This window comes from Electrona antarctica, assembly GCF_951216825.1.
Source record: "Electrona antarctica genome assembly, chromosome: 14".
In the NCBI taxonomy this organism is placed as follows: Eukaryota; Metazoa; Chordata; class Actinopteri; order Myctophiformes; family Myctophidae; genus Electrona; species Electrona antarctica.
Genome location: NC_136795.1, coordinates 2,792,432 through 2,819,615, shown reverse-complemented (window position 1 = coordinate 2,819,615; position 27,184 = coordinate 2,792,432). Strand labels below are relative to the sequence as shown.

At 44.1% G+C, this 27,184-nt stretch overlaps 1 protein-coding gene across 3 annotated transcripts; it reads right to left on the bottom strand.

Annotated features, from left to right (window-relative positions):
* Positions 1-1,386: 1,386 nt before the first annotated feature.
* On the bottom strand, positions 1,387-26,244 carry fam234b (family with sequence similarity 234 member B). Of its 3 annotated transcripts, none has more exons than XM_079521552.1 (13): positions 26,110-26,244; positions 19,837-20,379; positions 18,137-18,253; positions 16,314-16,565; positions 14,397-14,512; positions 13,427-13,577; positions 11,139-11,280; positions 10,379-10,576; positions 9,162-9,240; positions 7,934-8,101; positions 5,621-5,741; positions 2,953-3,179; positions 1,387-2,150 (listed from the first exon to the last, which is right to left on the bottom strand). In XM_079521552.1, the coding sequence occupies exons 1-13, from the start codon at positions 26,126-26,128 to the stop codon at positions 2,148-2,150; spliced, it is 2,136 nt and encodes a 711-aa protein (XP_079377678.1). In that variant the 5' UTR covers positions 26,129-26,244; the 3' UTR covers positions 1,387-2,147. The 3 variants fall into 3 exon arrangements, with proteins under 3 accessions (XP_079377678.1, XP_079377677.1, XP_079377679.1); XM_079521551.1 differs by lacking the exon at positions 26,110-26,244 and adding an exon at positions 24,928-25,016; XM_079521553.1 differs by lacking the exons at positions 1,387-2,150; positions 26,110-26,244 and adding an exon at positions 24,928-25,016 and having other exon boundaries at positions 3,129-3,253.
* Between the last annotated feature and the right edge of the window lie 940 nt (positions 26,245-27,184).

The window sequence follows — 27,184 nt, the reverse complement described above, 5'->3', positions numbered from 1 at the left end:
TGCTATAGTATGCCGTCCGAAACCAAATTTGAGAAATATATAATGGGGCTTGGGGCTCAATGGTAGATAGTGGCACGTCAAAAAATCACTTTCACCTAGAATCTCCATTCACACTTTATAATTCAGCTTACTGTGCTCGGAGACACATGCTGGAACTTTTTACTTTGAAATGTTTTGTAGTTTCGGAGTTATTTAACTTAAATGCCCAATGCATTCTCAATGGCAATAGCACAAACTTTTACATACTAGTCCTACATACTTACACCTAGAAACCCCATTTAAACTTTAAAATGTTCATCTTATGGTGGACATGTTTGCCTGAAAAGGAATCTTTGAAATGTTTCATAGTTTTAGAAATATAGTACTTTCAAATTCATAATGGGGGTCAATGGCACGTCAAATAATCACACTACTAATACTCACACAACGATGGTTTATTTACAAACCCAACATGTTGTTTGAACTGTCAGGGTATCTTGGGGTGCAGCCCACTGCACCTTTGGTACAATTGGTCAATTCATGCTGCTTTTTTTTTTGTTTTGAAGTTGTTCTTCTAGAAGTCTTGAAAGTAAATAGTTGCATGGGGTTTGAACCCACAACCTCCAGATCATGTAGCCCAGGGGTGGGCAACTGGCGGCCCGGGGGCCACATGCGGCCCCACCTTCACTTAATGCGGCCCGCATTGTTAATATCAGAATACTGATATAGTACTGATTTCAGCTGTTACAATTCCAAACCCGCTTTAATTACTTCATGACTAGTATTAAATGACTAATACTTAATGACTAGTATTAAAATGTTATTGTCTTTTTGTGTCCAATGAAGTTATGTTAACAGTTCATAAAGATAACATAACATAACTATAACTAAATGCATTTGAAATTCAATAAAAAGGTTACTTTTGAGGATTCCAATTCAAAAATAGCAAAAAATTATTCAGGTTTTCAATTCAAATAGCAAAAATAGCTGATCTACAAGCTCAAAACGCGTCGCAGCGCGACGCATTTTGAGCTTGTAGATCAGCTATTTTTGCTACGACAGTAATATGCAATGTGGCCCTCTGGAGTGAGTGTGGAAATGTATTGGCCCTCGCCATCGTCAAAGTTGCCCAGCCCTGATGTAGCCAATGACCTACCTCACTGACCTATGTACTACCTGCAACAGCACAGTCTTCCCTAACAACATTGGTACAAACAATTAAACAACAGGAGCTTTGTCTATCGTTTGTTGTGCTGTTGTTTATCTAGGGCTTATACAGTACCAAGTCGGCCATACCACCCATGACCAAAATGATAATTTTTAAACAAAATGACACCAGTGTGTGTGTGTGTGTGTGTGTCCACAGGTATACAAATTGTAAAAAGAGACAATGAGCTCACAAAGCGGTAATATTTTTGTGTCCTTTCATTTTCCACAAATATTTACAGTTAACAGTACAGCACGATCGCAAGTAATTTACATTTCAGTGTGCCACAACCACGTCAGCAATCAACTATTTAAAATTACCGGTATAATTATCATCAACAAAATATTTCCAAGCCTTATATTGCACAGCCATAAAATATGTACAGATTTGCTATAACTTGGTATTGAGCAGAAAACTCACTATTAGTGGTTTAAAAAGTGCAAGTGACCTGCATCTACACGGTGTAGTAGTGGACTGGTCTTGTAGATTTCTCTTAAATCTTAAACATTGTGGAATATGGAAAATACACATTCTCTCGTTGGCCTCATCACGGTTCGCCTTCAGCAGGAGGCCTTTTCTTATTATGTATTGTAATTTGTACCATAACACATTTTATTACCATCAACTCAAAGTCAAACCAAGTATAAAAATTCAAGTAAAATGTTTAAAAACTATGATTCCATAACTAAATAACTTAAACACATTCACTGTATGTATGTATGTATGTATGTATGTATGTATGTATGTATGTATGTACCGGAATATCATATTTTCAAAAAGGTAGAACCAAATACTCAAGCAATAAATACATTAAAAAAAAAGTACCATAAATTCATACATTGTGAACATTAATGTAAACAGCTTGTCTCCAGTGTCCTCGTGCGTCCCTTGTGACGAGTCCCATTCATCACACCTCTTGGCTAGAGTGTCGTACAGGATAGAGTATAGAGTTGGTGGCTCCTCACTAAACAAAGTAAAAAAATCAATCAATCAATCAAAAATACGGTATTACGGTAAATACGGTAGCAATCTAATTTGTCACCTTATAACAATTTCAAATGTAGTTAGCAAATGCATTACAGCACTTATTATAATACGGTAAGTCAAATATTATATGGGCAGCAAAATTAACTTCCCTCCAAAAGCTGGGGCAACACATAAACCTCCTTCATGGTCTGTTATAGAGTGGAGCGGTCTGTACTGTTATCAAGAAATAACAGACCGCTGAATTCAGTGATTGACCAATCAGAATCAAGCATTCAACCAAGCTAAAATAATTGTATTCATTAAAATAAGTCCTGGATTGTAGCTTTGAAGACAGTAATGACATCCAAATCAATGTTAGCTTTTTTTTAATCACATATTTATTGTACTTTTCACTTGTGCTATTATGCAGTATCTGGCCCAATAAAGTTTTTAGGTATTCATAATTCATAATTTTATAAAGTTTATGATGCATCCTGGGTCAATAAATACTCAGTTTGCGTCCAATTAAATAATTAATAATAATGTACACTGTTCTCAATGTAGTCTCAATGTCTCAAGTCTTTTCATATGTCAATATAAATCAGTGTTAGGGCAATACACAAATACAAGTGACATCTATGACAGCTCTGTGAATGAAACAAGATCAATTGTTTTTTGCATTCAAATGAATATTTGATGAATTTACATAGTACATCAGAAAAATACCGTAACCTCTATAACTGAAAAAAGAAAAAACCCTAAAAAAAACATGAATATATTCCATACTGATGAGAAATTACCTGCTGTTTGAAGGAGAGCTGCCGGAAGAACTTGTTCACTTCAAACAGCCCAGGTTTGACAGCCCCGCTGGCCTTGCTGCTGTCGCCCAGTCTCACCACTTGTGCTTTCGCGATGGCAGCCCTCAGGCTCCTGCTCTTGATTATCCGAGCGAACGGTTCGGAGTCGAGCGTTGGCCTTGATAGCACAGAGATGTAGGAGGCATCCTTCTGCTGCTCCTGGTAGCTCACTGCGTGGGAGGAGGAGGACAGAATACAGTATATGAGATGTAGGAGGCATCCTTCTGCTGCTCCTGGTAGCTCACTGCGTGGGAGGAGGAGGACAGAATACAGTATATGAGTGCTTCTGCTGCTCCTGGTAGCTCACTGCGTGGGAGGAGGAGGACAGAATACAGTATATGAGTGCTTTTCAAACCTTCTCACATCAAGGCCCATTATTTATTCTGCATTTGAGCCACAGACCACCGTTTGATGACATTTAGCCTTGCAGACCTTAAACCAGGGTTCCCCAATTAATTTTCCTCAAGGGCCATATTTTGACTCGGGAACCAGGCTGGGGGCCGAGTCCGCACGCGTGAAGAATTGGGTTTTTAATTGTTTCATTAATTAATCAAAAATTGTTCTCAACCAGTGGTCATTGAGGGGGTGCCCAGTTTGACATGCATAGGCTACTGACCCCCATTTAATGCCATTTATATCTGGGACACCCCCCCCCCCCCCCCCCAAAAAAAACAAAACAAAACAAAAAACTTGTTTTTAAATTCTTCCAGGGGCCACAAGGGGGCGCTCCGCGGGCCGCAAATGGCCCGCGGGCCGCCTATTGGGGAACCCTGCCTTAAACTAAAGAATATGTCCACATCTCCATGCTGTATTGATGTTGGTAGTAGGTAGCATAGGTCCTATTCTAGCATGGAAATGTTCCTGTTGTCTCTACTATGCCATAGGAGAGATAACAGGAAAATGTTGATCAAAATAACAATTCCTCTACATTCTATAATTGTGTAGACTTCTTGTAAATGAATGCAGTAATGCAGATGTTTAACAATAATTTAACTCTTGAGTGTCAAATTAAACTAAATAAAATGGACAGGACCCATAAGAGTCCATTTGGGTTTATTTTACACTCAAGAGTTAAAGATCTATAAGGGTCCATTTGGTTACCAACTCTCCATCATTTAGCTGGGGACCACCTGGACCCCCCTCAAGGACCACTGGTGGTCCCCAGACCACTGGTTGAGAACCACTGCAGTACAGTATATGACCAAAAACCAAATGATAGATAGAACAGCTGGGTAAAGGTGACGAAAAAGTGTGACGAAAAAGTGTGACGAAAAAGTGTGACCAAAAAGTATGACCAAAAAGTATGACCAAAAAGTGTGAGCAAAAAGTGTGACCAAAAAGTGTGATAAAACTACATGATAAAACTACAGGATAAAACTACAGGATAAAACTACAGGCGCTAGCGCAATTTGTTAGCATTCAGTTGTGCTGAAATGAGTGAACTGTTGAGGTTTGTGAAGCCAAAAGGACACCGTTTTGCAATGATGGTATAATAGCAGCAATTCAACTGAAAATACGCGGTTGGAGTGGAAAAGAGGCAAAGCTACGCAGCTTATTCGTAGCTTTGTAGCTGAAGTTGAAACCAGCTCATATTTTTTTGCATCTTTTGCAGCAGCAGCTACCACTCAGATGAATCTTTGTATCTTCATGTCTCTGGCTTCCATTGACAATGAATGGTAGACTGTAGCTTTGCATCTGCTCGTGTGAACACAGCATTATATAAGTTGCTACAGCCAGGGCCGATATTACCCTGATGGCCTATTATCGAAAATGGTGAAAATGGCTTATTATATATATGTTCTCTTGGACTTCTGGGCTGGCATCACAGTATTCTATATATTACTGTCCCCATTCTGAACGGGAACCCCTTTTGGTGTTTTAACTAAGCATTATGTTATACTTTAGCTATTGAAAAATAGCAGATCTACAAGCTCATAGCACGCCACCGAGTGGCTTAGTCATCATCACTGTGGTGCCTGTGGTTTACCTGCAGCAGTGATAGCAGTGTCTGTGGTGCCTGTGGTTTACCTGCAGCAGTGACAGCAGTGACAGCAGTGTCTGTGGTTTACCTGCAGCAGTGTCTGTGGTGCCTGTGGTTTACCTGCAGCAGTGACAGCAGTGTCTGTGGTGCCTGTGGTTTACCTGCAGCAGTGACAGCAGTGACAGCAGTGTCTGTGGTGCCTGTGGTTTACCTGCAGCAGTGACAGCAGTGTCTGTGGTGCCTGTGGTTTACCTGCAGCAGTGACAGCAGTGACAGCAGTGTCTGTGGTTTACCTGCAGCAGTGACAGCAGTGTCTGTGGTGCCTGTGGTTTACCTGCAGCAGTGACAGCAGTGTCTGTGGTTTACCTGCAGCAGTGACAGCAGTGTCTGTGGTGCCTGTGGTTTACCTGCAGCAGTGACAGCAGTGTCTGTGGTGCCTGTGGTTTACCTGCAGCAGTGACAGCAGTGTCTGTGGTGCCTGTGGTTTACCTGCAGCAGTGACAGCAGTGACAGCAGTGTCTGTGGTGCCTGTGGTTTACCTGCAGCAGTGACAGCAGTGACAGCAGTGTCTGTGGTGCCTGTGGTTTACCTGCAGCAGTGACAGCATTGTCTGTGGTGCCTGTGGTTTACCTGCAGCAGTGACAGCAGTGTCTATGGTGCTGTTGAGTTGCAGAAGGATTGTGGGATACGATGGATGCAGCAGGAACAGGTTTCTGATGTGTGACTCCTCAGCAGCCACGCCCGGTGCCAACTGTTAGAGATAGAGTTGAATGGTTTTATTTTATATGGTAAAATGGTAAATGGTGCATTTATATAGCGCCTTTATCCAAGGCGCTTTACAGAGATTGTGCATTACATTCACACACACATTCATACACCGATGGCAACGGAAACCATGCAAGGCACCAACTAGCACATCGGGAGCAATTAGGGATTCAGTGTCTTGCTCAAGGACACTTCGACAGTAACTCTGGGGGAGCCCGGGTTTGAACTGGCAACCTTACGCTACCATCCGGCCACTCTACCCCTGAGCCACCGCCGCCCCCTAGTGGCCACTCTACCCCTGAGCCAACGCCACCCCCTAGTGGCCACTCTACCCTTTTAGACATCAAGTTTACAATGTATACACCAGTGGTCCCCAAACGTTTTCACGTCAAGGACCCCCAAATTGATTTGAGTAATTGGCCTGCGGACCCCCATTTGAAGAGATATGCCAGGGACCCCCATTTGAAGAGATATGCCAGGGACCCCCATTTGAAGAGATATGCCAGGGACCCCCATTTGAAGAGATATGCCAGGGACCCCCATTTGAAGAGATATGCCAGGGACCCCCATTTGAAGAGATATGCCAGGGACCCCCATTTGAAGAGATATGCCAGGGACCCCCATTTGAAGAGATATGCCAGGGACCCCCATTTGAAGAGATATGCCCGCAGACCCCCACTTGAAGAGATATGCCAGGGACCCCCATTTGAAGAGATATGCCAGGGACCCCCATTTGAAGAGATATGCCAGGGACCCCCATTTGAAGAGATATGCCAGGGACCCCCATTTGAAGAGATATGCCCGCAGACCCCCACTTGAAGAGATATGCCAGGGACCCCCATTTGAAGAGATATGCCCGGGACCCCCATTTGAAGAGATATGCCCGCAGACCCCCACTTGAAGAGATATGCCAGGGACCCCCATTTGAAGAGATATGCCAGGGACCCCCATTTGAAGAGATATGCCAGGGACCCCCATTTGAAGAGATATGCCAGGGACCCCCATTTGAAGAGATATGCCAGGGACCCCCCATAAGAGAAGATTATTACGGCTCCTACAGTGATTCTCAACCCGTTTAATTTCAAGGACCCCCCCCCCCCCCCCCCCCCCAGTTTGACATGAATTTGTCTACGGACCCCCATTTAATGGCATTTCTATCTCCCCTCTCTCTCTTAATTTAACTCTGCCAGTGTACAAATCGAACCATAACGGCTCCATTTGGTTCCATTTGTACACTCTCAGAGTTACAGATGCATTTGGTTCCAAACTATCATTTAGCTGGGGACTCCCCTGGAACTCTCTCGAGGACCCCTGGGGGTCCCCGGACCTCACCCGGGTGCAGTACTTAGTTTAGGCAGTTTTTGGTTTAGACTAGTCATTGGTTAGACCAGTCATTAGTCCTACAACTACAACCTATCTCAAACCCTCACCCTAAACCTAACCTCCCACGGAGCAGCACGCCTAAACCTAACCTTAACCCTTTCTGGGCGGTTCCCTTTTGGTGTTAGCATTATGTTATGCTTTAGCTATTGAAAAATAGCAGACCTACAAGCTCATAGCGCGCCACCGAGTGGCGCGCTACGAGCTTGTAGGTCTGCTATTTTTGAAAAATCGAAGAACGACTGACATAGAATCATAGCTTTTTCAGAAAACTGTCAGGATGTAGAAGACATTTTTAGAATCTGATCTCAGGTCAAAATGGGTTAACCCATGTCTAACCCAGGGGTTCTCAACGTTTTTGACCGGGGACCCCCGAAAATGCTTTGGCAACGTCTCTGGACCCCCGCCCCGCCCACTCCCGACCCCCAATATAAATTGACTGCTACAATAACCTTAATAATAGAGACAATACACCATCAATAAATACTGAAACCAGATATAATCATTAGGGAAGGTGTATGCATGTACTATGTGTACTATATGTAAATTCTTCATTTCCATTTTCCAGCCATTCAGTTGCAGTTTTTTTTTTTTTTTTGAAATTTATTTGGGGACCCCCCAAAATAATTTGGCGACCCCCCGAGGGGTCGCGACCCACGGGTTGAGAACCCCTGGTCTACTTAGTTTAGACTAGTGTAAACTAAGTATGCCCCCCCCCTCACCCCACTTTGGGAACCACTGGTATACACTTCCAAGGACATACAGTACATCAGTTATACGGATTCAAAGAATACCCACCGTTGTCTTAGTGGTGTTCTTCGGTGCTCTGATGGTCTCACCGGCCCAGAAGAGGAACACTGATTGGCCACCGGCGGTGGAGATCGAGGAAGCCTCCAATACGAGACGAGGACACAGGAACTCTGCTGCCCAGAGGACACGCCCACTAGCCCCATCAATCACCTGCACCTGGAGACGGGAGAGACAGGGACAAACGGGTTCAAAGAGCTGTCATTCTTCAGGGGCCCTAATATAAGCCCAGCTGTGACTGCATCTAGACCGGCGGCTCACGAAGATGCCAGACGCCGTGAGCCGGCAGGAGTCTTTTCCGGGTTTTTCAGACAGCTGGTGGATGGAAATGAAGCTCCACCCACGTCGGCCAGAAAACCAGAAAACACTTTGCCCACGCTGCAAGTTGCCATTTCCACCGTGACCGTGGCGTATATTGCAACCACTTTTTTAAGATGTTTTTTTGTGGCTTTCGCCTTTATTTTATATTTTTTATGTGATATTCTCTATCACACCGATTTGATTGGCTGAGCAAAGAACATATTGAGGATAAAAAGTGAGGGCAGAAAATTGAAGGCGCCAATTGTGATTGGCCGTAATGACAGAAAAGTGAGGACGCTGATTGTGATTGGCCGAAATTTGGATGATGTATGAGCGCCCCTCACTTCACCAGAGTGTGATTTCCTATAGACAGCTATAGTGTAGATTCTGTCTGAACACAAACACAAACCCTTGGCCAATAAGGGACCACTATTCTTTTTTTTTTAATGTTTTTTTGTGGCTTTCACCTTATATTTTATATTTTTTATGGAGGGACAGACAGTAGGCTGACAGGAAATGGGGAGAGAGATGGGGGGGAAGACATGCAGTAAAGGCCGTCGGGATCGGGTGTCGAACCCGCGGCACACTGCCAGACTGGATTACCAGCCAAGGTGCCTGGACCACTGAGCCATGGCCCAGGCCAGGGACCACTATTCTTGATGATGATGTACAGTAAGATCACTTCACACGGGTGTGATTTTTTATGTATTTATTTAATTCTCCCACATAGAATAGGCACTTCAAGATGCAAGAATCTTGAATGCAAAATAGTCTGTCACTATACAGTAACTAGACGTCAAGCCAATTTTAATATAAGAAAGTAAAACAAAGAATCTTATCAAAATGATATAGAATACCGTATAAATGTATACTGTAGGGTGGCCTGGACACATGTATATGCATGAATAAAGTGTCTTACCCTTCGGGTTCCATTTGCAGAATGCTGAACGAGGAGGTCTGGTATCCTGTCCTCATTGAAGTGGCCTGGGGTAGGAGGACTATTGATGGAACAAGACCAAGACAAGAGATACTTAGTCAGTTGCATCCGATTTATTTTAAGTATACCTCTCTCTACCTAGCCTCGGTCCCAGGCTTACTTATCTGCGAAAAGAAAAGCCTGGTCACAACGTATAAGGCAGAGAAGCTATCGGCGGATGTATCCCCCGGAACGTCCGTCAGATGTATTTCCCCCGGATACGATATTTTCCCGACCAATCACAACATTTGTTTCATTCGCAGAGAATGTAAACTGATTTGTAAAGCATCAACGTCATTTCCTTGGGCGATACTTCCGCTAAAATCTCGCAACTTCCGCCCAAACAAATGATAGTCTTTACAGCGTAGGTCTTGCCCAGGGTGCTCTCTACCAGACAGTCGACCCATTAAACAACATGTGCTCCTTTACTTTCATTTGAGCATGTGCTCCTTTACCTTTAATTTGAGCATGTGCTCCTTTACCTTTAATTTGAGCATGTGCTCCTTTACCTTTAATTTGAGCATGTGCTCCTTTACTTTCATTTGAGCATGTGCTCCTTTACCTTTAATTTGAGCATGTGCTCCTTTACCTTTAATTTGAGCATGTGCTCCTTTACCTTTAATTTGAGCATGATGTGCCCACCGTCTACGCAAGTGTTCAACTGAAAAAGGCGACGATTTACAACCACGTACTTGTGACAAAGTATTAACTCAGTCGTGGCAGCTATTTGTTTTTCTCCAATGGGGTGGAGATAAATTACTGGCAGGGGAGGGGGCAAATATGAGAACCAATCAAATACATATAGCAGATCTACAAGCTCGTAGCGCGGCACCGAGTGCCGCGCTACGAGCTTGTAGATCTGCTATTTTTTTTAAATCGTGAAAATGTGCCTCAAATCTTTGAATATATATATAGTTTCCGTTTTTAACTCAAATCTTTGCTTCTGGGGGAGGTCCCTGGAACAGCATATTTTCAGATGGGGGTCGGCGGCCAAGGTCCTTGACATGAAATAGTTTGAGAAACACTGACATAGAAACAGAGGTTTTTCAGAAAACTATCATGATTTAGGAGGCATTTGTAGAATCGGGATCAGGTCTAAATGGGTTAACATGACAAAGAATAGTTGTACTAGAAGAGGACCAGAGCCAGTACTGCTGTACCTGTGCATGGGAGACAGGACGCCATACGTCCACTGCTTATGTGCGTCTCTCTCTCTCATAACAGAGAGCTTATTGGACCCGTAGACCAGAGCCCAGTCACTCCTGCTGGAGTTGAGGTTGGCCACAGTATCCAGGCTGTTGTGGTTGTTGCAGAAACCGGACACCAGGGGGAGCAGGAAGTCCACGGCATCTTTTCCACTAGAGAGAGAGAGAGAGACAATAAAAGGTGCAGCTGAATAGATCTATCTAGACTCTTAACTGCATGGCTAGTCTACAAATAGTGTCAACAAAAGCAGCTGTGACTGACACCTCATTCAAGAATCATTAAGTGTGAATGCCAGAGACATGCTGTTTTCGTGCTCAGACGCACCCAGCCAGCCAGCCAGCTACCCACCCAGCCACACACATAGCTCCGTAAGGGAGTGGTTGCACCACTCAAAAATATGCTTATGCATAATTGGCAAAAACCATTTTAAGACTTTTAAGATAAAAAAAAAAAAGACTTATTTACTTCAATATCCACATTTTAACCATGATCAACGAGTTTAATACATTTTATCTCACTGGAAGAGAAGAAAAAAAAGGCCTCCACCACCATGCATATTTAAAAAGGTTCACTCACTTCTACCATTACATTCTGCACGCATCTCTCCATTACACCAACCAAACAGACGGAGAAGATTAAAGGTTTCACCATTTAGCAGAGAAAGAGGGTTTTGTGATGAGTAACCAAATAAGGTTACCAGCTACTTAAGTCTACCTGTAGATGTGTATGAGGGAGGAAGAGTTGGTTTTCTTCAGCTTCTCCCAGGTGGCGTCCTTGTGTCTGAGTGCCTGCATGAGGGGCATTTTGCCAGTGGCCCGAGTGTAGATGTCACACAGGGAGACAGCCTCCACAGTGCCTGCAGAAGAGAACGGAATAAACATGATTCTAAGATTAGGGGGAGCTGTTGTCGGAATGCAAAGTAAATAAATGTGACCAAATTTGACTGAGAGACTGCCATTGCATTTTTTTCATGTCATATGAAAGCAGGGAATCATAGCTCCAAATTGATATATTGGTTGTTCAGTTTGACCCACCAGTTTTGGAGATATGGCTTATAGAGTAATGTCTTGCAGAAAACAGCGAGTTGAGAAAAGAGGCTTGAAAGGTTCACTTCTGTGTGTCGATTTCAGCTCTGACACTTATTTCAGACATGCTCTAGTATGTGAAGAGTCTGCCTGTGCTATTAACTCATTTTGAAGGATGGTAGTCTCTCAGTCAAATCTGGTCACAAATAAGCAACGTTGTCCTATTCAAATAATGTCATAGACTAACCCTAACTCTAACTGTGATTAATTTCTCATTCAAAATGTCTAGAGTTTCAGCTGAATCTATAGCAAATAGCAATACAAATGTAATACATTGAGAACAGTGATGTTTTTGCTTTTCATTATGAAAACGATGCATGCTATGGATTTAGATTTATGGATTGACGCTTTTATGCCGAGTTTTAACACGGGCAGATGCAAAGATATTGAGCACCACTGATACAGAAACATAAGGTTTTTAACCACGGGCAGATGCAAAGATATTGAGCACCACTGATACAGAAACATAAGGTTTTTAACCACGGGCAGATGCAAAGATATTGAGCACCACTGATACAGAAACATAAGGTTTTTAACCACGGGCAGATGCAAAGATATTGAGCACCACTGATACAGAAACATAAGGTTTTTAACCACGGGCAGATGCAAAGATATTGAGCACCACTGATACAGAAACATAAGGTTTTTAACCACGGGCAGATGCAAAGATATTGAGCACCACTGATAGAGAAACATAAGGCTTTTCAGAAAACTGTCAGATTTTTTTTTAAATTTCGATTTCAGGGCTAAATGGGTTAGAGCAGTGGTTCCCAAAGTGTGGTCCCCGGACCCCCAGGGGTCCCTGAGGGAGTTCCAGGGGGTCCGGGGACCCCCAGGGGTCCCTGAGGGAGTTCCAGGGGGTCCGGGGACCCCCTGGGGTCCCTGAGGGAGTTCCAGGGGGTCCGGGGACCCCCAGGGGTACCTGAGGGAGTTCCAGGGGGTCCGGGGACCGTCCGGGGACCCCCAGGGGTCCCTGAGGGAGTTCCAGGGGGTCCGGGGACCCCCAGGGGTCCTTGAGGGAGTTCCAGGGGGTCCGGGGACCCCCAGGGGTACCTGAGGGAGTTCCAGGGGGTCCGGGGACCCCCAGGGGTACCTGAGGGAGTTCCAGGGGGTCCGGGGACCCCCAGGGGTACCTGAGGGAGTTCCAGGGGGTCCGGGGACCCCCAGGGGTCCCTGAGGGAGTTCCAGGGGGTCCACAGTTAAATGCTAGTTTGGAACCAAATTAACCCTTATGGGTCTGTAACTCAGAGAGTGTACAAATGGAACCAAATGGACCCTTATGGGACTGTAACTCAGAGAGTGTACAAATGGAACCAATTTGTAACCAATTTGTAACTCAGAGAGTGTACAAATGTAACCAATTTGTAACCAATTTGTAACCAATTTGTAACCAATTTGTAACTCAGAGAGTGTACAAATGGAACCAAATGGACCCTTATGGGTCTGTAACTCAGAGAGTGTACAAATGGAACCAAATGGACCCTTATGGGTCTGTAACTCAGAGAGTGTACAAATGGAACCAATTTGTAACCAATTTGTAACCAATTTGTAACTCTGAGAGTGTACAAATGTAACCAATTTGTAACCAATTTGTAACTCAGAGAGTGTACAAATGGAACCAAATGGACCCTTATGGGTCTGTAACTCAGAGAGTGTACAAATGGAACCAAATGGACCCTTATGGGTCTGTAACTCAGAGAGTGTACAAATGGAACCAAATGGACCCGCTCTCAGAGTTAAATTAACAGTGGTTTTACAATATAAATTGGGGTACCAGAGATAGAAATGCCATTAAATTGAGGGTCCGTAGCATAAAGCGTGTGAAACTGGAGCCGTAAAAATCCTCCCTCGGCATATGTTTTCAAATGGGGCCTAATAAATGTTGATTTGGGGGTCCTAACCACTGGGTTAGAGTACCTAGTCCCAGCAGGATGTAGTACGCCCCAGGCTGGGTCTCGTGAAGCAGAGGACCGATGAGCTTCCCCTGGGTGGTGAGGTTGAAGGGCACAGGACGCCCCAGCTTTGCCCCCGTCAGCCCAGACAGTAAGATCAGTGCCAGGTCAGACGACTAGAGAGAGAGAGAGAGAGAGAGAGAGAGAGAGACAGAGACAGAGACAGAGACAGAGACAGAGACAGAGACAGAGACAGAGACAGAGACAGAGACAGAGACAGAGACAAAGAGAGAGAGCGAGAGAGAGAGAGAGAGAGAAAGGAGTGAGAACCAGAAAATAAGAAAGTTTGAATCAAGCAATATACTATTTATTACTGATCAAACGAATGAATATAATGAACAAAACGTCTAAATCAGTGAGTTTTTACCCCAGACTAATTTCCCTGATTTGATTTCAGATCATCTCCAGAGAGGAGATAAAAGTCGACAAGAGATAGTAGGCGCCTGGAGAACAGTGTTGATTTCGTCGACTAAAACTAAGACGGAAAATGTTCGTCGACTACCTTTTTTCACTGACGAAAACTAAATGGAAACTAAGGGAAAACTAAGCTACGATGACTAAAACTAAGACTAAATATACTGACAATTTCGTCGACAAATAAAAACTACTGTTAGGAAGGGACTAGTGGACAAGAGATCCAGTATAAGTCATTTTACACATGGTTGCATGCTGAAAATAGCAGATCAGCGGTGTGAGCGTAAAAATCAGTCATTACGGCGGCATCAAGGCACTGCCAAAATACATTTTAGTCGATTAAACCAACTGTAGATTTAGTCGACTAAAATCTTATGACATTTAGTCGACTAAAACTAGACTAAACACTAAAACATTCCAGGTGACTAAAAGACTAAATTGCAACTATTGAAGAGACTATGACTAAAACAAAATAAATCTAAATTTGCTGCCAAAAACAACACCGGTCTGGACAACAATACCCCGTCAGCTGGCAGTGTAGCAACCAGCAGGTCTGGGACTGTGTCTCCCTGAAGGTCTGGGAGTAATACGGCCTGGGACTCGATGTTCTCAATGGGAACCGACCACAACTTCTTCCCTGGGAGAGACCAAACAAAGGCATCTATTATTAGATCTTGTGGCCTCTTCTCCCTGCTTGGGGTGCGTGGGAACCTTCTTTGACTGACAGCAAAAGACATTTCAAGCCTATGGTTTACTAGACACAAATTTAATCTATCTTCAACAATCTATCTTCAACATCTATTTTCAAAACCTCACTCAAAACCCACCTCTCCAGGTTTAGGATAGCTTTCCCCAGCTGAGGTCTGGTTAAAATGTCCCCCCTTCCCTCGTTTATCCTTTTATCTTTTTAACCTTGTACTGTTGTTGTATCTGTTTTGCTTTGTTTTTTTCTAATAAAGTCTGTTCCTAGTGTTCTTATGTAAAGCGCTTTGGGTATTTAGAAAAGTGCTATATACATTTGGGCTATTATTATTATTAACATTCCATGCTGGTACACTGCCCTCACCACCAAACACAAGTAACTATAATTAGACCAGTAAAAAAATAATTGGTCCACCTCAAACTCCCCCATCTCAACCCAACTGTACACCCTAATCAAGAAAGCCTCTCTGACCCTCTCGCCCCCTCCACGAGTTCTTCAGTTACTGCAGCCATCAGATCACTATGTGGTGACGTGACGGTCACTACAAAGTCCAACTGGCCCATAAATCATCTAAAGAAATCCTTTATTCCCTCTGCTATCATCACTCAAATTACAATAGGCATTCAAATTGACACTGTATGCTAACCTGTTCAACAACGTTCCAGTCAGTTTTACTTTTTATTGTAGGGGGTTTTAAAATATGTTTTAAACATGTATTGCTGGCTCTGTTCAAAGGACATTTTCCGTGACAAAGTTATCTTGAATCTTGTTTAAGATTGTGGAAGATATGGCCTGTGAGAGAACTGAGGTTTATGTGTATTTTTGCAAATGCACATTTCCTCAAAATATTGAGTGAAGAAGTTGTTTGACTAAATGTGGAACAGTTCTACAGTGTTGCAACAACCCTTGCAATAATAAGTGTGTAATAAGTGTAATAAGTGTGTAAGTTATAGCCACCTAACTACCACCTAATAATAATAATAATATTGTCCCATAGAGATTTACAAAAAACATTCTATCAATTATTTTAAGACTAGAATCAAGCTATCCAGGATCCTGGTGATTCCTCACCATAAAACCTTTGATTCTGTGAAAACAAATATCATAATAATAATAATAATAATAAATATACCGGTAATATATTTAATAAATACCCTTTGTTTAGCAGTTTGTCCCCCCCCCCCCCCCCCCCACAGAATCAAAGGTTCTATGTTCATGACTCTGATTCTAGCCTGATTCTAGGCTTCAAATAATTGATATATTTCTTTAAACCACTATGGGAAAAAATGAATGGCCGATTTTGCAGTGGAACCAGAAAACCACGCCCACTGCTATGCCTCTCAGACACAATACTAAAGAATAGTTACAGTGAGATATCAAAATCAAAATAACAATTCTTCTACATTCTCAAATTGTGTTAGACTTCTTGTCGATTAGATGTTTAGCAATGACTGAACTCTTATGGATCCGTACGGGTCCATTTGGCTTCATTTTACGCATTTTTATGTAACTTTATAATACTACTAACATTTGCGAGCGACACACAAAAGCATTGCACTATAAAACTATAGAAGCCATGAAGAGTTTTGCGATTTTTGTTTATAAATATGTTTTTACAATTTTATAATTTTTTAGGGGCATGTCATGTGGTCTACATGGACAGCCTTTGTGATCTACTGGTAGATCACAATCTACCTTTTGGGCACCCCTGGTCTAGAATGTTGAGCCTCCTAACCTGTGGTTCCGTTGACAGCTGTCAGGACTGATTTTCCTATGAGGAGACACACGGGCCCACTGGCCCTCTCCCTCTGGCCCGTCAGCAGGGGAGCCGTCTCGGGGTACGCTCTGAGGGCGGCCCCGCCAGCCGGAAGTGGGACAGGGTGACCCTCGTACTGCAGACCGCACTGGATGTACGCGACGGTCTCCCGCATGACTACCCTCCACAGCACCTGGCCACTGACGGCGGACAAGGCCACTGCACTGTAAACTGAAAGAGGAAAGATCATTTTAGCTTCATATCAAGATAAACAAAAATCTGTCTGCCAATAAATTATATTAAAAAAAAGAACAATACACCCAAAGATAAACGAAAACGAAAAACGAAAAGAAATTTAGATATTTCTGAATTATTTTCACCGGTGCCAACCCCTGCCCCATTGGCCCTGAGTCGAGCCACAGTGTCCTTGACTCCTTGCTGAATTTGGCATTTTTACCGAAGGTACTTCCAGCCTCCCTGTGTCGGCTGATCTTGGCACATGGGATTGTTTGTAGGGTCCGATCAGACTTGCAAGATATGGGGGTGCCATACCTTTCGTTGCTTTGCAGGCTAGTGTAGCAGAGTGGCTCAGAGCCTCTGTCTGATGGCCTCAAAAGTCAACATCTGGCAGTCAGGTTAGAGGACAGGAGGAGTCAGGAAGTTCTACAAGCTAAACTAGTTTTGTGTTTGTCAACATAGCTGAACTAGTTGTGGTTTCTGTGCGGTTGATATGTTTATGAGAAAGTATGCAGGTGGCAATTGATAAACTACCTGAGATTCCACACACACACACACACACACACACACACACACACACACACACACACACACACACACACACACACACACACACACACACACACACACACACACACACACACACACACACACACACACACACACACACACACACACACACACACACACACACACACACACACACACACACACACACACACACACACGAGAGGGAAGAGAACGGTGAAACGGGAGGAACAAAACAATGGCAGAGAGATGATGTGAAAGTGGATTCAGGGTTCATATAAAGAACGCATTTTAAATCAATCATCTGCTCCACATTTTAGTGGGTAACAGATATGAGGATTAAGGTTGCATATAAGCCTTCCTAGCGTTCACCATGCAGTAGCTACTTATGAGGCAGAGTGCAGCAGACACAGGACACCACCGAGGCAAATGTAAAGGAGGTCTGACACTCAAAGGAGAGGATGACCTTGGCTTGTAGCTTTGTAGTGAGATTCCTTATAGGAAACTAAAGCTAATCAAAAGGCTGAATGAATGTGAATTAATTCCTAATAGGAATTAAGTGAACCACACTTCCATCTCAAGGAATGTATTCCAGGGACGTGCACACATAGGTGTCAAAGGGGGGCTTCAGCCCCTGCCCTTTTACCCGTCTGTAAAACAACTGCCCTCTCCAGACCACGAATGCAGCATTTACTACATGGTGAAAGAAATGCAAATGCCACTCCTCTCCTTTCCATGCCATGCCGGAAGGCAGCATTCAGGAGAATTGGTTTTTTTTTCCTCCAAAGTTTCCTGAACTTGAACGTGGCATTTTGCATTGAACTAATTTGTTTCGAAATCCATGTCGTACACCGCATCTCCAGTATAGAGTTCAGGGTTGCGCCCCGAAAATAGCTGATCTACAAGCTCTCAACGTGCCGCAGCGCGACGCGTTGTGAGCTTGTAGATCAGCTATTTTTGGGCCAAAAGTGCCCTCTTATGGGATTTCAGCCCCTGCCTCTCTAACACTCTCTGCACGTGCCTGATGTATTCCATACCTTTGTTGTTTCCCATGGAGGGCTGGGTGTCGTTGGTTCGCTCCGTAACGCCCAGCAGCACATCTTCCACAGAATCCCCGTCAACATCCCACAAAGCCAACGCTGGGGGAGTGACACCTAAAGAGGAGAGTGGAAATATAACACCAGAGAGTGTAGAATTTATGTTAGGGCTTCTGTAGTCATTTTTATACCCATGGCTACAACAGCATTACAAGCAGTATCACAGGCACATTTTTTGATACCGTCAGCTCCATGTAATTATAGGTTATCTTAAGAGTGTCTATAGCCACAGAGACTCGACTTTAAGTCCAGTTAAGTCAGCACCATCAGCGACGCCCTTCTCAGTTCCTCCGTACAGAACAATGGACTGTTGCGTAAACTCGTTTGCACACACAGGGCCACCCAAACCTCTGCCATTGCTCTTTTCCATTAGGGTTTCATTTACATGTTTTTTTTTTCAAGTGGAACCAAGGGCCTTTACTTCTGTACCGTAGCTTGACTTAGCACTTAGCAGGGTTGTCCAAAGTGCAGCCCGCAGGCCATACCTGAATAGAGGGAATGTGCATGCATAAAGTGAGTGGCAAATCAAGTGGCAAAGTGAGTTTAACGTAGTTTAATACAGTCAGATAGGACTTTTATCTTTGGATGTACAGTACAGTGCATGTATGGGCCACTTAGTAGGCGTTCCCACATAACTACCGGGTACAATGATGATCATGGCACGTGCATAATTACCCTCTATTGTATCATGAACGGTGTTTATTAACCTGGGCATTTCCCAGACTATAATGTGTCAGTCTTCCTTGTTCCTTTTTTTTAACCTTGCTCATCTGGTTATGCATTTGGAAAACAGGTTGAGTTGCACTTTTTGTTCACAGCACACACCTGACAACAGACTATTGATATTAAATATTGATGATAGTTAAATAGAATCGTTTAATTGCGATGCATATGTATGTGGCTTTGTTATAGTCCGAAGGTACATCACGTCAGGAGATAGTTGTAAAAGAGAAGGGAACCTCATATGCTCCAAAAGGTTTCTTTATTGATGCCGTTTGGAGCCAAGGCTCTTCATCTGGTCAAACCTTTTGGAGCATATGAGTGTGTGGGTTCCCTTCTCTTTTGGAGCATACGAGTGTGTGGGTTCCCTTCTCTTTTGGAGCATATGAGTGTGTGGGTTCCCTTCTCTTTTCATATGTCACTTTTTGAACCCAGCACCTCCACGAAGTGATGTGCGTATTTTACTATAGTTTCTGTAGGAGATGTAGTTGGCCCTTGGGTGTTTTAATATTTTCTAATAATACGTCCCCCTCTGAACAAGGTTTGGACGCCCCTGACTTGGGGTCCCTCACCTCCTGACCCCTGACCCCTGACTTGGGGTCCCTCACCTCCTGACCCCTGACCCCTGACTTGGGGTCCCTCACCTCCTGACCCCTAACCCCTGACTTGGGGTCCCTCAGACTCACCTCCTGACCCCTGACCCCTAACCCCTGACCTGGGGTCCCTCAGACTCACCTCCTGCGTCTCCCTAACCCTAACCCCTGACTTGGGGTCCCTCAGACTCACCTCCTGACCCCTGACCCCTGACTTGGGGTCCCTCAGACTCACCTCCTGACCCCTGACCCCTGACTTGGGGTCCCTCAGACTCACCCCCTGACCCCCTGACCCCTGACCCCTGACTTGGGGTCCCTCAGACTCACCTCCTGCGTCTCCCAACGCTCTCTCCCACTGCGGCCGTTTCTCCAGCTCCCCCTTTTGGCAAGGAATCAAGAACGCACACAGCAGCACCAGCAGCATGGCCGAGACCAGAGGCACCAGGAAGAACGCGGCTCTGATGGCGCCCCTCGCCCTCGCCCTCTTCCCGTCCGAATCGGCTCCTCCGACGGCGCCCGCGCCAGCGCCCCCCGTCGCACCTCCGTCGTCTCCTCCCCTGTCCCTTCCCGACGACGTGTCCCTCTGACTCCAGTACTGTGCGCCTTTCATATCGTCTCTGTCTGGCCTGGATTTGCTGGGCAGACGCTCTCTCCACTCGTCCTCCTCCTCTTCCTCCTCTGCCTCGTCTTCGCCCCCCACCAGTCTCCCGGACCTGCCGCCCCGCAGGTCCGAAGATCCGGCGCCGAGGCAGTTTCCCCTGCCGAGACCGTTGCGAGGGTAGTTGAGCACCAGGTCATCTTCTTCACTGTCGTCTTCACTGTCGGCCTGAGTGAGAGGATCGTACTCGCCAAGCTCTGATCCCTTTTTACCTGCAGAGAGACCCGGAGATGGTGAATAAGTCATTTGGATACAGTGATTTCAGTTGTTTTAGTCCGGGAGCCATGGTCCGGGAGCCATGGCCCAGCCCTCATGTTTTCTTTCTATCTATTTTTTCCCCCACTATTATCTGTTAGCATGTATTGGGCCATCACAAGTTCATACTGAACACCACCAACCCCGCATCAGTTTGGTCTCTGGGGTACATGTCTCTGCTCTAGTGAAATTGTGTAAAGACAAATATTTTTACTAAAATGACATATAGTCTTGATTGTTGTTGTTTTTTTTGTCTTTTTCTTTTGTCTGTCTTTTTCTCCTTCTGAAATGTACAATCTGAAGCGATATTTCCCTTTGCCCGTGTTAAGTGTTGACCTGATGCCATATGTAGTCCTGAAGAAAGCAAGGATGTTACAGAGACACTGGAGATGGAGTCACTTGGAGGGGGGAGGGAGGGAAGAGGGGTGAAAAAAAAAATCCTGGGAACTGCACTTGTGTCCTATGTATGCATAGAAATGCTGTTATTCTACTGCTTTTTCCAAATAAAATAAATATTATAAAAAAAAGAAATGACATATAGAGAGATGACTTCCGCACACCTGGTAGACAATTTAGAGCAGGTGTGATTTCTATAGCGTAGGCTACTATACCACACTGCTAATGGCTAATGCTAAATAATCTATCTATAAATGTGTATGCGTGTGTCTGTCTTGCGCATAATAACTCCATAACCGGATCGACTTCAAACTTGAGCGGAGGTTGTCAAGAACCAAAAATGCCTAAACCTCTGTATCTGTCTGTCTGTCTGTCTGTCTGTCTGTCTGTCTGTGTGTCGGTGTGTCTGTCGGTGTGTGTGTCGGTGTGTGTGTCGGTGTGTCGGTGTGTCGGTGTGTGTCTGTCGGTGTATCGGTGTGTCGGTGTGTGTCTGTCGGTGTGTCGGTGTGTCGGTGTGTGTCTGTCGGTGTGTCGGTGTGTGTGTCGGTGTGTGTCTGTCGGTGTGTCGGTGTGTCGGTGTGTGTCTGTCGGTGTGTCGGTGTGTGTGTCGGTGTGTGTCTGTCGGTGTGTCGGTGTGTGTGTCGGTGTGTGTCTGTCGGTGTGTCGGTGTGTCTGTCGGTGTGTCGGTGTGTCGGTCGGTGTGTCGGTGTGTGTCTGTCGGTGTGTCGGTGTGTGTCTGTCGGTGTGTCGGTGTGTGTCTGTCGGTGTGTGTCTGTCGGTGTGTCGGTGTGTCTGTCTGTCTGTCTGTCTGTGTCCCATTTAACCCATTCAGGACGGGAACCCCTTTTGGTGTTTTAAGCATTATAATGTTATAGTTTAGCTATTGAAAAATAGCAGATCTACAAGCTCATAGCGCAGCACCGAGTGCCGCGCTATGAGCTTGTATGATCTGCTATTTTTGAAAAAATATTTTATTTACGCTATAAAGACGAGAGGCTGGTCTGCATTTATGTGAGCCCCGGAAGTCATCGGTATAAAACATAGCTCTAAATGCAATGGCATTAGAGCTATGGACCAGAGCTACTATACAAAACAAGACAAAACAAAACAAAACAAAACGAAAATGTCAACAAACTGTCACAAAGGGCACATGGCCGTTGTTCAGGGAGCAAAAGGGCAGAGCACTACCTCGTGTGATTCTGTACACGCCCCTGCAGCTCATTGTCTATATTGTTTTGGACTGAGCATCACAACAGCTTGTTTATGTATATCAGTCACGCACATGATGCTGGTGAGATAGATAGACATTATTGTAGTTTAGGGATGCACCGAAAGGGAAATTCTTGGCCGAAACCGAACACCGAATATAGGAAACAGTTGGCCCGAAAACCGAATATCGAATATGATTAATATTATATTTTTTTTTTTTCCTACCATTGCTGTCATGGCCGTACCTTAACCTGATTTATGGCAAAATAAATGGTTATGGCAAAACTTAACTTAAACTAGAAAAAGTGCCCTTCTGGGCACAGGTCTCCACCAGGAGGATAGGAGTGTGTGTGATGTTTGGCAAAATGTTTAGGAGTGATATAAACATGTTTGTTTGTTTTTTGCAACAATTTTCTTCATTTTGTTGAGGAAATGCAGAGCCAGATCACTCATAGCATCTCTGAGGATAGAATTCTGGATGAGCAGGACGTGCAGCATTTTGTACAAAACAGGCCACTCCTGAAGACTAATGAACAGTATAGAGGCATGGCATGAGGATAATAATAATAATAATATTATGCCCCAAAATCTATAAATCTCACACTATTTAGGCAGCCAGCGGTTCCAAGCACCGCACAAGGTGCCCTTTTCTTCACTCGAGCACCTTGGAGCGTTGTCTTCAACTTCTGAGGTTCTGGATGATACCTGACCAACTGCAGCTCCTGGATTATATAGAGGACTCGACCGCATAACAAACGTGTTTGTCGAGGGAATACGGTTGCAATTACAAATAGCTCTGAGCGATGTTCAACTGCCATTCCATGTCTGTATACTCTTTGGTGTGTACTGTTGTGTAAATGCCTTGAAGAGGAATATGTTAAACAGGTTTGTTTTTTGCAAATATAAACATGTTTGTTTTTTGCAACAATTTTCTTCATACTCATAGCACTCATAGCATCTCTGAGGATAGAATTCTGGATGAGCAGGACAAAATGGGCCACTCCTGAAAACTTTGGAAGGCAATCTTAGCCAATCAGTGTAGAATCTGAGAAAGCAAACAGACTTGTCTTGATCACATGACTACAGAGATCATGTATACCGATTTGCATGAGATTTGGATGAAATCTGTGCGACTAATATAAACAATGTGTTTTGCAGAAATCGGCCTCATGGTGGCGCTATAACCGGCAGATGTGGAGGGATGCAGGGAAAATGTTTTTCCATGGCCTCTAGGGAGTGTGCATACAAAGTTGTACACAGATCGATGCAGTTATAGGTAAAAACAGGAATTGCCCTGTTATAGCGCCACCATGAGGCTGGTTTGGAAAACAAATTGTGTCATGTCGTCCTCAGCCTAGTGGAAATGTGCGTGTATAATTTCACGGAAATTCCACACTGTTTGTGATTTGTGGCATTTTGTTCGAAACGGACCAATCATGTGAGCTTTGGAAGCGAATCTTAGCCAATCAGGAAGGAAGATGGGAAATGGTGCAGATCCGTGTTGATCACATGACTATGGAGATAGTGTATACCGAATTGTGTGATGTATGGATAAAATGTGTACGAGTAATCTACAGAAATGTGTTTTGCCTAAATCTGCCTCATGGTGGCGCTATAACAGGCCGTTGAGGAATATTTGGGGCAGAGGTTCGTTGTTGGCATCCAGGGAGTGTGTGTGCAAAGTTTGGCATGGATCGGGCCAACGGTGCCGGGGATTAGCTGGTAACAGACGGACGGAAGGAAGGAAGGACGGACGGACGCACACACACACACACGGACGGAGTGCAAAACATACTCTCTCCCCATGCCTTCGGCCTGGTGGAGACAATAATAATCACTATTATGGGTCCATAAAACATTTATTCAGCTCTTTGGAATGCATTCATTGCATACACTATTTGGTGATATATTTTCTGCCTATTCGGGCCGAAACCGAATAGGCCCAAAATGCATTTTTAGCCCTTTTCTGCGGCCGAATATTTTCTGCGGCCGAATATTCGGTGCATCACTATTGTAGTTTGATCCATTTCCAGAGGAAGAAACTATTCTCTTAATATAACCCCTGAACAAAGAGAGGGAGCTCCATCACCTTGTTAAGTATAGGATATACCTGGCAGGCTTTAGTTTCATACACAATCTATTTACAGTAATGTCACTTGATTGATTGATTGAAGTATTTATTAACAGTGTGGAGAATTACAGTACATTTCTAGTACAACTCAATACAAGACTGCATGTTAACTGTGGATGACACCATAAAGCATTACACTTGTTTACAATAGGGTCCACCATGCATGTTCAATTCATCATAACATTTAGAGACGTACAAATATACACTTCTAGCTATATACTTCTATATACTATAGTTCTCATACTTGCGTATGAGAACTCAATAAATCTTAAATTAATCAATCGAAAAATGTATATACACACACACACACACACACACACACAGACACAGACAGACACAGTCTCTCACACACACACACACACACACACACACACACACACAGGGTGTATGCAGATACGGCACCGTGTAAACAGCGAATGCAAACTGAGCTCATAGATCGCACTGATTTAAACGCAAAAACAATCCATTATCCATGCACAATAATACTCTTTATAAAGAATAATATGCACCTTCTACAATTAAATGATCCCCAATACATAACGTATTGTGATGCAAGCCAATACGCAATACTGTATTTATTTGGCAAATACACTGTACACGAATAGCCTAGCTCGTGATGACTGCATCAAGGCGCCCATACAGCCACCACGGCCGATATATAGTCGACTTAACAGCGATTCTGTTCAAAACCACAGCATATTTATAGCTATTATACAATCTATCTTACTTATTTAGACAAATGGATAATTGTATTCGTGGCGCATCTTACCGGGTAGTTTCAGAGCACGGGAGAGAGCAGCAGCCATGACTATTCCTAACGGTTCACTGATAGAGAAAGAGGCTGCAGGCAGCAGATATAATGTGTGTCAGTGATGATCGGACGCTGCAGGTATCTGCGTCAAGTCGGGTTTCATGAAACACGTTGACTTCCGCTCGGTGGACTCGTAAACAACGATGAAGAATAACAGCTCCTCAGGTTTTATTGTTGAAGTAAAATCTATCCATTTCCTGGTGGGACGTGTGCTAACATGGCGTGCTTTAACACGTTCGGCTGCATCAGAGCCTTAGAAAAGACATGGCTCTGGGCTGCATGTACTGGCTGGGTGGAGAAATGCATGATGGACGTTGAAGTTTTACTATCATGTTAACGGCATCATCGGCATGCGTTTGATGTTTATCATACTAAATAAATACTACCGTATGCGTGACGGTGTTGCATGGTGTCACCATGATGGTGACATCTACACACATCTATTGTAGGCTATAGAATTATGAGGGGAATGAAATGTAATTATAGTAAAAGGCTTAATCTGATTCTGAACCCAGTTTATGAGATTATGAGTGTATGTTACACTCAGATGGTGGAGCATCTGAGTTGGGCAATGGGCATTTAGGGGTCAGCTGTGTCTTGCCCAGCCTCAGTACCAGACGACTCACCCCTTTACCAACTCCCCCCCGCGAAATGTGTCAATGTAGTTAACAGTTAATTTAGTATTTCTCTCCCTCTCTGAAATTATCTTGTGACTTGTATACAGATTTATTTGATTGTATAGTAGTCGATCTCTATACTCTATTTCGTTTTATTAAACACATTTCTTCCATGTATAGCCCATGTTTTGTAATGGCATCATCATGCTATTATGCCCGGCCGTGGATATACAGAGTGAACTTAACAATGATAAATTATAAACATGATACCTTTTATATAATCACCAACATGAATTATGTTTGTTATTTAGAGTAGTGGGGCAAGATGGAAAAGGTACGTGTTACCGTCCTGCAGTAGGCCGCCGCCTAAATCCTCAAAAAGGCCTTATAGGCCTGGGCCATGGCTCAGTGGTCCAGGCACCTTGGCTGGTAATCCAGTCTGGCAGTGTGCCGCGGGCTCGACTCCCGATCCCGACGGCCTTCACTGCATGTCTGTCTCCCCATTTCCTGTCAGCCTACTCACCTACTGTCTGTCCCTCCATGAAAAAATAAAATAAAGGCAAAAGCCACAAAAAAAAAGCAGCTTAAAAAAGAAGAGAAAAAGGCCGTATAGGCTTTTAGATACCGGTATATATGTTGCAGTAAAAACGTGCATGTGCATGCGTGATCCATAAGTTCACAAACTGCGAACATAGAGCTAGTCACTATGGTCTGACATCCTCCGTCACGGTGTGGAGTGAACCCACGTGTTTGAGCGGTGCACACCGCTCCACTGAAGGGCTGTGTGTGTCCGTCTGTTTAGAGTACGACCTATTGACCCCTGCAGATGAGTGGGGTCGCATTCGGATCACATGAGCAGCTCACTGAGCAGTCATCTAATTGGGTCACACACACAGGCCTTGTTTTCACCTGAAACTAAAACAAAAGTACATCGCATGGATGCACCCGCGACGTATCCTCAGTGATGTATCCCACGGTCATCAGGGTTTCGGGTCTCGCAACATCATACCCCTCACTCAGGTGACCCAGCCAGGGTGATCAAGTCCCGACTTACGACCCAGTAGCTACCCTCAATCAGTCCCATTAGGGAAAAACCAGGGCCACACAATACGTTCCTCCTGAACTACTCTGCCGTAACCATATGCATACAGTAATATTCTAATTTCTCCAATAAAACTGATACTTTCCTTCAGACAGTGTAGGTCGGGGCAGATCCTAGCTCTGCAAGGCATCTCATGAAGTAAGTGAGTCACCTCAACAGACGGACCTGTACCCACTCAAAAATTAATCTCAAATTTGAACGAGGACACGGGCGTCACCCGCACGCACGCACTGCATCGCTCAGTTCACATGGGTGTGATTTTTGGTTTTGCATAAATATTGACTTATAGTTTACCGATATGTATATTTAGATTTCTAACCCCTTGAATTAGTGCAACCAATTTTTACCTGAAACCACTAGTACGTGTGCATTAAAGTAGCTATAAGCAATATTATGTCAAACTTTAAATTACCTTTTTTCTACTTTTTTTGGTATTCAGAATTTCAGACAGCCAGAAATAAGTAAAACGTCTCTGTGACACAATCTGTTGTTCCTA